General features: G+C 49.2%; 1 protein-coding gene across 1 annotated transcript in view; it reads left to right on the plus strand.

Annotated features, from left to right (window-relative positions):
- Positions 1-1,241: 1,241 nt before the first annotated feature.
- NOL10 (nucleolar protein 10) overlaps positions 1,242-14,049 on the plus strand; it is a 110,712-nt gene continuing 97,904 nt past the window's right edge. The window contains exons 1-3 of the mRNA XM_038743452.1: positions 1,242-1,311; positions 11,204-11,249; positions 12,433-12,531. Of these exons, the coding sequence (XP_038599380.1) occupies positions 1,246-1,311; positions 11,204-11,249; positions 12,433-12,531 (211 nt within the window). The 5' untranslated portion in view covers positions 1,242-1,245. The remainder of the gene's footprint in view (positions 1,312-11,203; positions 11,250-12,432; positions 12,532-14,049) is intronic.

Consider the following 14,049-nt stretch of genomic DNA (forward strand, 5'->3'; position numbering starts at 1 on the left):
CCCTACCCAACAATGGGCTCATAGTCTAGAAGGGGGAGACAGGTGTCAATACCGTCCAAACAAATAGAATTATAGATATATACACATTATTAATAAAATAGAGTGCATGTGCATATGTCCACATGCCACATGCACTATGCACTATGCACTTGGACTTCCCAAGCGCTTAGCACAGTGGTCTGCACACGGTAAGCGCTCAATAAATACGATTGATTGCCCCTTCCTTCCTCTCCCCCTCGCCCCCTCTCCATCCCCCCATCTTACCTCCTTCCCTTCCCCACAGCACCTGTATATATGTATATATGTTTGTACATATTTATTACTTTTTATTTATTTATTTATTTATTTATTTATTTATTTTACTTGTACCTATCTATTCCATTTATTTTATTTTGTTAATATGTTTGGTTTTGTTCTCCGTCTCCCCCTTCTAGACTGTAAGCCCACTGTTGGGTAGGGACTGTCTCTATATGTTGCCAACTTGCACTTCCCAAGCGCTTAGTACAGTGCTCTGCACACAGTAAGCGTTCAATAAACACGATCGATTGAATGAATGAATGGTGATAATAACAGTAATAAAAATAATGGTATTTGTTAAGTGCTTACTATGCTTACTATCAGCGCTTACAACAGTGCTTGGCACTGTGTATATGTATATATGTTTGTACATATTTATTACTCTATTTATTTTACTTGTACCTATCTATTCTATTTATTTTATTTTGTTAGTCTGTTTGGTTTTGTTCTCCGTCTCCCCCTTCTAGACTGTGAGCCCACTGGTGGGTAGGGACCGTCTCTCTATGTTGCCAACTTGTCCTTCCCAAGCGCTTAGTCCAGTGCTCTGCACACAGTAAGCGCTCAATCAATACGATTGATTGATTGATGGATGGACGGATAGATTGCTAGACACCCCCCCCCCCGCCCCGGCCTGCAGCGCCCCCAGTGGCGGGCCCAGGCCCCGCTCCCCCGCCCACTTCCGCCCCTGGGGCGGTGCCAGGACCCCCGGCCTCAGCCGACACTTCCGCTTCCTGCGGGCCTGTGCGCCTGTGCGCCTGCGCGACCCCGGAGCCGGCTCCGCGTGCGCCCGCTCGGCTCGGCTCGGCTCGGCTCGGCTCGGCTCGGCTCGGCTCGGCTCGGTCCCCGGCTTCGGCCCCCCTCGGCTCGGTCCCCGGCTTCGGCTCCCCTCGGCTCCCCTCGGCTCCCCTCGGCCCCGCTCGGCCCCGCCCGCCCGCCCGCCCGCCCGCCATGCAGGTGTCCAGCCTCAACGAGGTGAAGATCTACAGCCTGAGCTGCGGAAAGTCCCTCCCCGAGGTGAGCGCCCCCTGCGGACGCCGCTCCCCGACCCACCCCCCCTCCACGGCCACCGACCCTCCCCGCCGCCGCCTCCTCCTCCTTTCCCTCTCCCTCCTTTCCCCCCGTCCTCTTCCCCCTCCTCCTTCTCCTTTCCGCCTTCCCCCTCCTTTCCATCTTCCTCCTCCTCCTCGTTTCCCCCTTCTCCTTCCCCTCTTCCTCCTCATCCTTTCCCTCTCCCTCCTCCTCTTTCTCCTTCTTTTCCCCCTCCTCTTCCCCCTCCTCCTCCTTCCCATCCTCCTTCTCCTTTCCCTCTTCTCCTCCTTCCCCTCCTCTTCCTTTCCCTCTCCCCCCTCCTTTTCCTCCTTTTCCCCCCCTTCCCCCTCCTTTCCATCTTTCTCCTCCTCCTCGTTTCCCCCTTCTCCTTCCCCTCTTCCTCCTCATCCTTTCCCTCTCCCTCCTCCTTTTTCTCCTTCTTTTCCCCCTCCTCTTCCCCCTCCTCCTCCTTCCCATCCTCCTTCTCCTTTCCCTCTTCTCCTCCTTCCCCTCCTCTTCCTTTCCCTCTCCCCCCTCCTTTTCCTCCTTTTCCCCCCCCTTCCCCCTCCTTTCCATCTTTCTCCTCCTCCTCGTTTCCCCCTTCTCCTTCCCCTCTTCTTCCTCATCCTTTCCCTCTCCCTCCTCCTCTTTCTCCTTCTTTTCCCCCTCCTCTTCCCCCCCCTTGCCATCCTTCTTCTCCTTTCCCTCTTCTCCTCCTTCCCCTCCTCTTCCTTTCCCTCTTCCCCCTCCTTTTCCTCCCTCCTCTTCCCCTTCCTTTCCATCTTCCTCCTCCTCCTCGTTTCCCCCTTCTCCTTCCCCTCTTCCTCCTCATCCTTTCCCTCTCCCTCCTCCTCTTTCTCCTTCTTTTCCCCCTCCTCTTCCCCCTCCTCCTCCTTTCCGTCTTCCTCTCCTTTTCCATCTTCCTCCTCCTCCTCCTTTCCCTCTTCTCCTCCTTTCCATTTTCCTTCTCCTCCTTTCCCTCTCCCCCCTCCTTTTCCTCCTTCTTTTCCCCCTTCCCCTCCTTTCCGCCTTCCCCTCCTTTCCATCTTCCTCCTCCTTTCCCTCTTCTCCTCCTTCCCCTTTCCCTCTCCCTCCTCCTTTTCCCCCTCCTCTTCCCCCTCCTCCTCCTTTCTGCCTTCCCCTCCTTTCCATCTTCCTCCTCCTTTCCCTCTTCTCCTTTCCCTCTTCTCCTCCTCCTCCTTTCCCTCTCCCCCCTCCTTTTCCTCCTCCTTTTCCTCCTCCTCTTTCCCCTCCTCCTCCTTTCTGCCTTCCCCTCCTTTCCATCTTTCTCCTCCTTCTCCTTTCCCTCTCCCCCCTCCTTTTCCTCCCCCTTTTCCCCCTCCTCTTCCCCCTCCTCCTCCTTTCTGCCTTCCCCTCCTTTCCATCTTCTTCCTCCTCCTTTCCCTAATCATCATCATCATCATCAATCGTATTTATTGAGCGCTTACTGTGTGCAGAGCACTGTACTAAGCGCTTGGGAAGAACAAATTGGCAACATATAGAGACAGTCCGTACCCAACAGTGGGCTCACAGTCTAAAAGGGGGAGACAGAGAACAAAACCAAACATACTAACAAAATAAAATAAATAGAATAGATATGTACAAGTAAAATAAATAGAGTAATAAATATGTACAAACATATATACGTATATGCAGGCGCTGTGGGGAAGGGAAGGAGGTAAGATGGGGGGGATGGAGAGGGGCATGTAATGGCATGTATTAAGCACTTACTATGTGCAAAGCGTTGTTCTAAGTGCTGGGGAGGTTACAAGGTGATCAGGTTGTCCCACAGGGTTGCTCACTGTCTTCATCCCCATTTTACGGGTGAGGGAACTGAGGACCAGGGAAGTTAAGTGACCTACCCAAAGTCACACAGCTGACAATTGGCAGAGCCGGGAATTGAACCCATGACCTCTGACTCCAAAGCCCGGGCTCTTTCCACTGAGCCACGCTGCTTCTGTATGAGCAGGGCACTGTGCTGGGTGCCCTCCATGTGCAGGACGCTGTGCTGGGCACCTCTTCTCCTTCCCCTTTCCCTCTTCCTCCTTTCCCTCTCCCTCCTCCTTTTCCCCCTCCTTTTCCCCCTCCTCCTCCTTTCTGCTTTCCCCTCCTTTCCATCGTCCTCCTCCTTTCCCTCATCTACTCCTTCCCCTTTCCCTCTCCCTCCTTTCCCTCTTCCTCCTTCTTTTCCCCCTCCTCCTCCTTTCTGCCTTCCCCTCCTTTCCATCTTTCTCCTCCACCTCCTTTCCCTAATAATAATAATGGCATTTATTAAGCGCTTACTATGTGCAAAGCACTGTTCTAAGCGCTGGGGAGGTTACAAGGTGATCAAGTTGTCCCACGGGGGTGCTCACAGTCTTCATCCCCATTTTACAGGTGAGGGAACTGAGGCCCAGAAAAGTTAAGTGACCTGTCCAAAGTCACACAGCTGACAATTGGCAGAGCCAGGAATTGAACCCATGACCTCTGACTCCAAAGCCCGGGCTCTTTCCACTGAGCCATGCTGCTTCTGTATGAGCAGGGCACTGTGCTGGGTGCCCTCCATGTGCAGGACGCTGTGCTGGGCACCTCTTCTCCTTCCCCTTTCCCTCCTCCTCCTCCTTTCCCTCTCCCTCTCCCTCCTCCTTTTCCCCCTCCTTTTCCCACTCCTTTCTGCTTTCCCCTCCTTTCCATCGTCGTCCTCCTTTCCCTCCTCTACTCCTTCCCCTCTCCCTCCTTTCCCTCTTCCTCCTTCTTTTCCCCCTCCTCCTCCTTTCTGCCTTCCCCTCCTTTCCATCTTCCTCCTCCAACTCCTTTCCCTAATAAAAATAATGGCGTTTATTAAGCGCTTACTATGTGCAAAGCACTGTTCTAAGTGCTGGGGAGATTACAAGGTGATCAAGTTGTCCCACGGGGGTGCTCACAGTCTTCATCCCCATTTTACAGGTGAGGGAACTGAGGACCAGAGAAGTTGTGACCTGCCCAAAGTCACACAGCTGACAATTGGCAGAGCCGGGAATTGAACCCATGACCTCTGACTCCAAAGCCTGGGCTCTTTCCACTGAGTCACGCTGCTTCTGTATGAGCAGGGCACTGTGCTGGGAGCCCTCCATGTGCAGGACGCTGTGCGGGGCACCTCTTCTCCTCCTTCCCCTTTCCCTCTTCCTCCTCCTTTCCCTCTCCCTCCTTCTTTTCCTCCTCCTCTTCCCCCTCCTCCTGCCTTTCCACCTTCCCCTCCTTTCCATCTTCCTCCTCCTCTCCCTCTTCTCCTCCTTTCCCTCTTCCTCCTCCTTTCCCCCTCCTCTTCCCCCGCCTCCTCCTCCTTTCCCTCTTCTCCTTCCCCTTTCCCTCTTCCTCCTCCTCCTTTCCCTCTGCCTCCTCCATTTCCTCCTTCTTTTCCCCTCCTCTTCCCCCTTTCCGCCTTCCCCCTCCTTTCCATCTTCCTCCTCCTCCTCCTCCTTTCCCTCTTCTCCTTCCCCTTATCCTCTTCCTCCTCCTTTTCCAGCTCCTTTCCCCCCTCCTCCTCCCTCCCCTTCCCCTCTTCCTCCTTCTTTTCTCTCTCCTCCCCCTCCCTCTTTCTCCTCCTCCTTCCCCTCTCTCCCTCCTTTTCCTCCTCCTCCCCCTCCTCCTTTCCCTCTTCTTCCTCCTTCCTCTCTTCTTCCTCCTTCTCCTCCTTTCCCTCTTCCTCCTCCTTTTCCTCCTCCTTCCCCTCTTCTCCATTCCCTCTCCCTCCTCCTTTTCCTCCTCCTTCTCCTCTTCCTTCCCTTTCCCCTCTTCCTCCTTCTTTTCCCCCTCCTTCTCCTCCTTCTTTTCCCCCTCCTTCTCCTCCTTCTTTTCCTCCTCCTCCTCCCCCTCTTCCTCCTCCTTTTAATAACAGTGGTATTTGATAAAAGCTTACTCTGTGCCAAGCACTGTTCCAAGCGCTGAGGAAGGAACAAGGTGATCAGGTTGTCCCACGTGGGGCTCACAGTCTTAATCCCCATTTTACAGATGAGGTGACTGAGGCACAGAGATGTTAAGTGACTTGCCCAAAGTCTCACAGCAGATAAGTGGGGGAGCCGGGATTAGAACCCACGACCTCCGACTCCCAAGCCCATGGTCTTTCTACTGAGCCCGCTGCTTCTCATAAATGGTGCTAGGGATCGAACCTGGGACTCCATACACGCAATGGATGTGCTCTGTCACTGAGTTTTATCTTTCTTCCCCTCTTCTTTTCTTCCTAGGTGGAGAATTAAACCAAAGCAACGCTTGGCACCACCTCCTTTCTCCCCCACCCACCCCAAATCTGTTAGTCAGTGGTGTTTATTGAGCCCGTTTCTAGACTGTGAACCCATTGTGGGTAGGGATTGTCTCTAGTTGTTGCCGAATTGTACTTTCCAAGCACTTAGTACAGTGCTCTGCACACAGTAAGCGCTCAATAAATATGATTGAATGAATGAATCGAGCGTTGGAAGCTTGTTGTAAGCAGGGAGTGTCTCTGCCAACTCTGTAGTGTAGTCTCCCAAGTGCTTAGTACAGTGCCCTGCGCACAGTAAAAGCCGAGTAAGTACCACTGATCAATCAATCAATCGTATTTATTGAGCGCTTACTGTGTGCAGAGCACTGTACTGAGCGCTTGGGAAGTACAAGTTGGCAACATATAGAGATGGTCCCTACCCAACAGTGGGCTCACAGTCTAGAAGGGGGAGACAGAGAACAAAACAAAACATATTAACCAAATAAAATAAATAGGATATGTACAAGTAAAATAAATAGAGTAATAAATACGTACAAATATATACATATGTACAGGTGCTGTGGGGAAGGGAAGGAGGTAAGGCGGGTGGGATGGAGAGGGGGAGGAGTGATGATGTAGGGTCTGTCTCTATATGTTGCCAACTTGTACTTCCCAAGCGCTTAGTACAGTGCTCTGCACACAGTAAGCACTCAATAAATAAGATTGAATGAATGAATGAGTCAGAAGGTCCTGGGTTCTAATGCCGCCTCCACCACTTGTCTGCTGTGTGACCTTGGGTAAGTCACTTAACTTCTCCGTGTCTCAGTTCCCTCATCTGTAAAATGGGAATTAAGACTGTGAGCCCCAAGTAGGACAACCTGATTACCTTGTATCTACCCCAGTGCCTAGAACAGTGTCTGGCACATAGTAAGTGCTTAACAAATACCATCATTACTATTAGAAGGTCATGGGTTCTAATTCCAGCTTTGCCACTTGTCTGCTGTGTGGTCTTGGGTAAGTCACTGCACTTTTCTGAGCCTCAGTTATCTCATCTGTGAAATGGGGATTGAGATTGTGAGCCCCAGATGGGACAGGGACTGCGTCCAACCCGATCTGCTCGTATCCACCCTTTTCTGGCACATAGTAAGTGCTTAACATGTACCACAATTATTATTATTATTATTATTATTATTATTATTATTATTATTATCATCATCATCATCATTATTATTATCATTATTATTATTATCATTATCATACACAGCACTGTGCTAAGCACTTGGGAGAGTACAGTACTGTAGAGCTGATAGGCACGACCCTTGCTCAAGGAGTTACATGATGACGATGGCATGGCATATATGTCACAGTCTTTTAGACTGTGAGCCCACTGTTGGGTAGGGACTGTCTCTATATGTTGCCAACTTGTACTTCCCAAGCGCTTAGTACAGTGCTCTGCACACAGTAAGCGCTCAATAAATACGATTGATTGATTGGTGAGACAGGTGAGATCCAGGCAGAGTGAGTCTCAGAGGATGAATTGCTCGGGAAGGGTTGTAGCGGGAGATGAGCGAGGGTGGGTAGAAAACATAGAGCCGATTGCCTTAGAAGCGGCGCGGCTCAGTGGAAAGAGCATGGGCTTTGGAGTCCGAGGTCAAGGGTTCAAATCCTGGCTCTAAGTGTCAGCTGTGTGACTTTGGGCAAGTCACTTAACTTCTCTGTGCCTGTTACCTCATCTGTAAAATGGGGATGGAGACTGTGAGCCCCACGTGGGTCAACCTGATCACCTTGTAACCTCCCCGGCGCTTAGAACAGTGCTTTGCACATAGTAAATGCCTAATAAATGCCATCATCATTATTATTATTAAAGTTGACGGCGTATCAGGTGCTTTACTGTGAGCAGAGGGCCGTACTGAGCACTGGGAAAGAACACACGGTGGGGAATGAGAAAGGGTCGGTGGCCCTCAAGGGGCGTGCGGTCAGAGGAATCAGCAATTTAAGTAATCACAGCTGTTGCCTGGGACAGCAGGGGAGTGAACGCAATCGATGGTCAGGTAAAGTAGTTCCTGAGGTTTTGAGAAGGTGGATTTCGGAATCAGCCCAGACCACATTATCATCAATCGTATTTATTGAGCGCTTACTGTGTGCAGAGCGCTGTACTCCACATTCTCCACAGGCCACCTGTAACCTAGCAAAGATGTCTTGTCGTGTCCGCAGGCTCGGAGGCCAGCCGAGCCTGCGGAAGGAGAATCCCCGGAGCAGGTTTTCCTCAGGATATGGCTGGGCTTCCACGTTCTGGTCGTCGCTGCTTGCCGTGGGCCCGTTTCGGCGGTAGGATGAGGAAGGCTGGGGAACGCAAGGGCCTCGGAAGGACCTGGGTTCTAGTCCCGCCTCCACCACTTGCCAGCTGGGTGACTTTGGACAAGTCACTTCTCTGACCCTCAGTTCCCTCATCTGGAAAATGGGGGTTAAGACCGTTAGCCTCATGTGGAACGGGCTGCGTCCAATCTGATTTGCTTGTATCCAGTGTTTTCTCTTCCTAGTATTTTTTGTATTTTCCTAGTATGTAGTTTTCTCTACATAGTACGCGCTTAACCAATACCACCGTTATTATCACAAAAAACATTGGGTGCGCTCCGAGAGATGCTGGTTCTCCTCAGTGTCCCCGTGCCCCGCCACTGGGCCGTGGCGTGGATTTGGGGGTCGAAATATGGCCCACCTTTTGGGACGGAGTGGGTACGTCAGGTCAGCCTCTCCTGCGGAAACCCCCTAAAAGAATTTCAGTGATTCCTCCTCAAATGGGCTGCGACTTAGCTGTACTGGATTCACAAATTCAATAATTCATTGAGTGCTTACTGTGTGCACAGCACTGTATTAAGCGCCGGGGAGACTTCAGCAAGAAACAGGTTCCTTGCCCACTGTGAGGGAGGGATACAAGATAATCAGGTTGGACACAATCCATGACGTGGGGCTCACAGTCTTAATCCCTGTTTTACAGGTGAGGGAACTGAGGCTCAGAGAGGTGAAGTAACTCACCCAAGGTCACCCAGCAGATGAGCCCATGTCCTCCTGAATCCTAGGCCTGTGCTGTATCCACTAGGCCTAGAGCCCGGGCTTTGGAGTCCCGGGCTCTCTCCCCCTCGTCCCCCTCTCCATCCCCCCCATCTTACCTCCTTCCCTTCCCCACAGCACCTGTATATATGTATATATGTTTGTACATATTTTTTACTCTATTAATTTTATTTGTACATATCTATTCTATTTTATTTTGTTAGTATGTTTGGTTTTGTTCTCTGTCTCCCCCTTTTAGACTGTGAGCCCACTGTTGGGTAGGGACTGTCTCTATATGTTGCCAATTTGTACTTCCCAAGCGCTTAGTACAGTGCTCTGCACATAGTAAGCGCTCAATAAATATGATTGATGATGATGATGATGATGGTGTGTTCCCGTAGCACCTTTTCTTTTCTTTGCCATTCACTTCTGGTGTATGGGAACGGGATCGGTTTTGGTGAGAAGAGAAAAATCGACAAAGGACGGGCTTCGGGGTAACAGTAATACATTTTTCACTTTAAAGCCCCCCCCCCCCCAAAAAAAACCTTTTGACTTTTTTTTTATAACTGGAAACTCCCAACCAGCCTCTCAAGGCGTTGCCCACTGGGCCCAGGGTACCGGACAAGAGACTGGGGATGACTCAGTGTAAGCCGTCATCACTGTTGCGGAAGCAATCCAAGAGTGTGGCCTGTCGGCGGCAGGGAAGCTTTCCGTCTTTCAGCATCGGTGTCGGAGCAGTGCTCACCCAAAATGACAAGGTGCCAGAAAAGGGGCATTCCTGCATTTTCATGGGCACCGTGGGCAACCCTCAAGGTTACTCACTCCCATGGGTGCGGTCTCTGCGGGCAACATCACCTCCATAATGAAGGACGTGTCCCCGTTGAACTTCGTATATGCCCCCAGATGGATTGCAGATGTACATAAATCATACCCAAATCACGTGCACTGATTTTTTTCCAGACAGCACTAAGCTCTGGACTAGATGAAGCGCTGCTTCCCCGTTAGAAGGGAGATAGAGTAGGGCAAATTGGGGAAGAGAGGAGGATATGTGATTTTAATAAGGCTTTGAAGATGGGCAGAGGGGTGATCTGTCATATGGAAGTGGAGGGAGTTTCATGCCAGAGGGCGGTTTTGGGCAAGGGGTCAACAGAGGGATAATATTTATTTATTTATTTTACTTGTACATATCTATTCTATTTTATTTTGTAGTATGTTTGGTTTTGTCTCCCCGTTTTAGACTGTGAGCCCACTGTTGGGTAGGGACTGTCTCTATATGTTGCCAATTTGTTCTTCCCAAGCGCTTAGTACAGTGCTCTGCACACAGTAAGCGCTCAATAAATACGATTGATGATGATGATGATGATGATGAAGGCTAATCAGTTTGGACACAGTCCACGTCCCACGTGGAGCCCGTAGTAATACTCCCCATTTTACAGATGGCAACTGAGGCAGAGAGAAGTCAAATGACTTGCCCAGGGTCACCCAGCAGTCAAGCGTCAGAGCCGGGATGAAAACCCAGGTCAGAAAGAATCCCAGGCCCGTGTTCTATCCACTAGGCCATGTTGCTTCTCGTCGAAATGCCACATCTGGGTTGGTGAAGGCCACAGGTGCCTGGCCTTAGCGACTGTTGATTAGTCAAGATGTTGTGAACATCCCTCGGTAAAAACAGATCTACCTGCATCATTTTATGGTATTGATATGCAGTGTAATTCCATTTCGCAAGACCTGAGTCTGGCCCAGGTACCCCCACGCCTTCTGAGGAGCAACGTGGCTCAGTGGAAAGAGCCTGGGCTTTTGAGTCAGAGGTCAGGGGTTCAACCCCTGGCTCCGCCAATTGTCAGCTGTGTGACTTCGGGCAAGTCACTTCTCTGTGCCTCAGTTACCGCATCTGTAAAAGGGGGATTAAGACCGTGAGCCCCCCGAGGGACAACCTGATCACCGCGTAACCTCCCCAGCGCTTAGAACAGTGCTTTGCACACAGTAAGCGCTTAATAAGTGCTGCTATTATTATTATTATTATTATCATTCTGATGCTTTGGGCTTTCTACCATTTCCCCCGTCTGAAATTTATTTCAGCGTCCGTATCCCCCTCTGGACTGTATCCTCCTTGTGGGAAGAGATCAGATCGGGTCTGTGAACTCTCTCGCATCGTATTCTCCCAAGCACCTGAACAGTGGTTGAGAAATGCGCTAGACTGATGATTGATGAATTTTTGCTCAGGTTGAGGGTGGAGGGGAGGTAGCCCAGAGCTTCCCCAGCCACCGACTCCTTTTGGCAGCCCCGTCAGACTGGTGGTCGGCCCTTTGCATTCCCCCCCGCCTAGCCGGGACAGGCCGGTGGAAACCTGGGTTCTGAGTTCAGGGTGGCCTGGGGCCCAAATCCGACCGTCGTGAAGAACCTGGAACATCCCTTTGGCTTGGGCCACGGTATACTTGGATTGAAGAAACGAGAGGACAGCGTTTGGAGTGTACTCATTTCTCTTGGGGGTGGCGTGCGGAAGGAATCAGTTCCGAGTCTTGAAGCAGTTCATCACAGAAACTAAATTGCAGTTGCATATAAGGCCGCCTTTAAAAACCCGACTCCCTGCAGGATTTGTGGTCTGATTAGCTGTTCCCTTCCCCCCTTTTCTTTCAGTGGCTTTCCGACAGGAAGAAGAGAGAGCTGCAAAAAAAAGATGTCGGTGAGTGATTCTTTTTTTATAATTCAACCGCAGCAGTACCCCTATTCGTATAGTACCTTTCTATCCTTATAAGATGCACCTGTGAATATCGACACTCATGTTCAAGCAGGCACTGGTCAGACCAGGGTGGTTCCTGCAGCTGCTGAAGTCGGAGATGTCCTGTGACCCCCGACCTCCCCATTTTCTCTCGACCGCCTACCCAGTGCTTGCCCGCTGAGCCGAAGTGAGCGAGAGAATGAATGCGGAGGGCTCAGCAAAAACCTCCACTACTACTGCCAAAACAAGCCAAGCACATGACATTCCGGTGCTGTTTCCTCTCAACCACAAATGTTTGGTCAGTGCTCCCTCCAACTGGCAAAGGGCCCAAAATGGTGCCCAACTGAATTTTCATCACAAAGATGCACGCGTTCACGTGTGCCCGGGATTCTCAGTCATCGATCAATACGGTCTCACCATCAGCAGCGTTTTCTAACAAAGGGACAACTATACCCTCGGGGAAGAGACCGTATTTGGTCACAACCTTCCTAGAGATGAATCAATCAATGGTATTGGACATTTACGGTGTGCAGAACACTGTTCTTAAGTGCTTGGGAGAGTACAGTACAACAGAGTTGGTAGACACATTCCCCATCTGCAGGGAGTTTACGGTCTAGAGGGGGAGATACGTTAATTAGTTGTATTTTTATTAATATCAATTAATTGCGGATACGTACAGAAGTGCTGTGATGCTGAGGGTGGTGTGAATAATTTAGCGCTTTTATTTTGTTAGTATGTTTGGTTTTGTTCCCTGTCTCCCCCTTTTAGACTGTGAGCCCACTGTTGGGTAGGGACTGTCTCTATATGTTGCCAACTTGTACTTCCCAAGCGCTTAGTACAGTGCTCTGCACACAGTAAGCGCTCAATAAATATGATTGATTGATTGATTAAACAGCATCGTCTCCAAGCACCAAAAAGAACTACTCTATGTATTGTATTTGGTGGGCTCTTAAGCTGTCTCTGTGTTATCTAACTGACTTATAATTTCTAAGGTTTACCTGCCCAGTCCGTTCGTCAGGACTTCCTCTAATCTGATTATATCAGGTCTTTAAAATCTTGAGAGGCTCGTTTTTCCTTCTCCTCGTGGGGAATGTTTCCTCTAGTCTGTAGCTTCCTCACGCTGTTTTTTGATTTTATGTCTTTGCAGATGTTCGAAGAAGAATTGAGCTTATTCAGGACTTTGAAATGCCTACAGTTAGTACCACCATTAAGGTGTCAAAAGATGGACAGTATATTTTGGCAACTGGTAAGGACCTTAACCTTTTAACCACGTTTTATTATACACTGAAAGTAATGGGAGACTTTACCCTTCGAAGTACCTTAGCAGTTTACCTTACCATTCTGCTTATTACTGGCCGTGTTAATCCTTTTCCTGATCTGAGATTTGACATGAATAATGAAGTTCCCCTCTATAGTGGCACACTTTTCTTAATGGTTGGTTTTTTTCTTCTAGCTAAGTAATGTGGATTGAGGTTCTCTGATAAGTTTTTTACGATGACATTCTTCAGATTTCTATCCTTGTACTAGTGACTCATGCTCTGTGTGTAGGAACAGTTTATTTGACACTCGTTCTGTTTCTCTTTGTTTTTATTTCTATTGGTATAGATAAAAATATCCATCTTTTAATTCAGCAATGTAAATACATTCAGAAGATGAAAGTACAGATATTTTCCTGGCTAATCTGATCAATGCAGGTGGAAAAAATGGAGAAAATTATTCATGTTGAGGCCTGGGTGTTTTAATTTTTTTCTGGATTACAGTACCAAGGCTGAAGCTCACTAGTTTCAAATTTGTCATCTCCAGCCCGATTTCATTCATTCATTCAATCATATTTATTGAGCGCTTACTGTGTGCGGAGCACTGTACTAAGCGCTTGGGAAGTACAAATTGGCAACATATAGAGGCGGTCCCTACCCAACGATGGAGTTACAGTCTAGGAGAGGGAGACAGATAACCAAACAAAACAAGTAGACAGGTGTCAATACTGTCAGAATACGTAGAATTGTAGCTATATATTCATTCATTCATTCAGTCAGTTGTATTTCTTGAGCACTTACTGTATACAGAACACTGTACTAAGCGCTTGGGAAGTACAAATCGGCAACATATAGAGGCGGTCCCTACCCAACGACAGAGTCACAGTCTAGGAGAGGGAGACAGATAACAAAACAGAACAAGTAGACAGGTGTCAATACTGTCAGAATACGTAGAATTGTAGCTATATATTCATTCATTCAGTCAGTTGTATTTCTTGAGCACTTACTGTGTACAGAGCACTGTACTAAGCGCTTGGGAAGTACAAATCGGCAACATATAGAGGCGGTCCCTACCCAACGACAGGCTCACAGTCTAGAAGGGGGAGACAGAAAACAAAACAAGTATAGACAGGTGTCACTACTATCAGAATAAATAGAATTATAGCTATATACACATCATTAATAAAATAAATATAGTAAATATGTACACATTCACACTAGCCCCTGGCTCTAATTATTGACAGACTGAGAGACTGCCCCTCTAGCCCATGCTGAGCTACAGGACTGAAGATGGTCAGAAACTCAAAGGTGATGTAGAAATTTCTGATCGCCAACAGCTCTCCCCATTTTCCAAGCGGCTCCTCCATAACCGTGTGAACTAATGTTTAGGGCTGGACAGGGAAGCAAGAAGCCTGGGTGGTTGTTCTGGTTCTGCAGCTGTGTCTGCTTTCTGTGTGACCCTTGGCAAACCACTTATCTCTCTGGGCTAGTTTCCTCATCCATAAATA

The sequence above is a fragment of the Tachyglossus aculeatus genome, chromosome 1 (genome assembly GCF_015852505.1).
Source record: "Tachyglossus aculeatus isolate mTacAcu1 chromosome 1, mTacAcu1.pri, whole genome shotgun sequence".
NCBI lineage: Eukaryota > Metazoa > Chordata > Mammalia > Monotremata > Tachyglossidae > Tachyglossus > Tachyglossus aculeatus.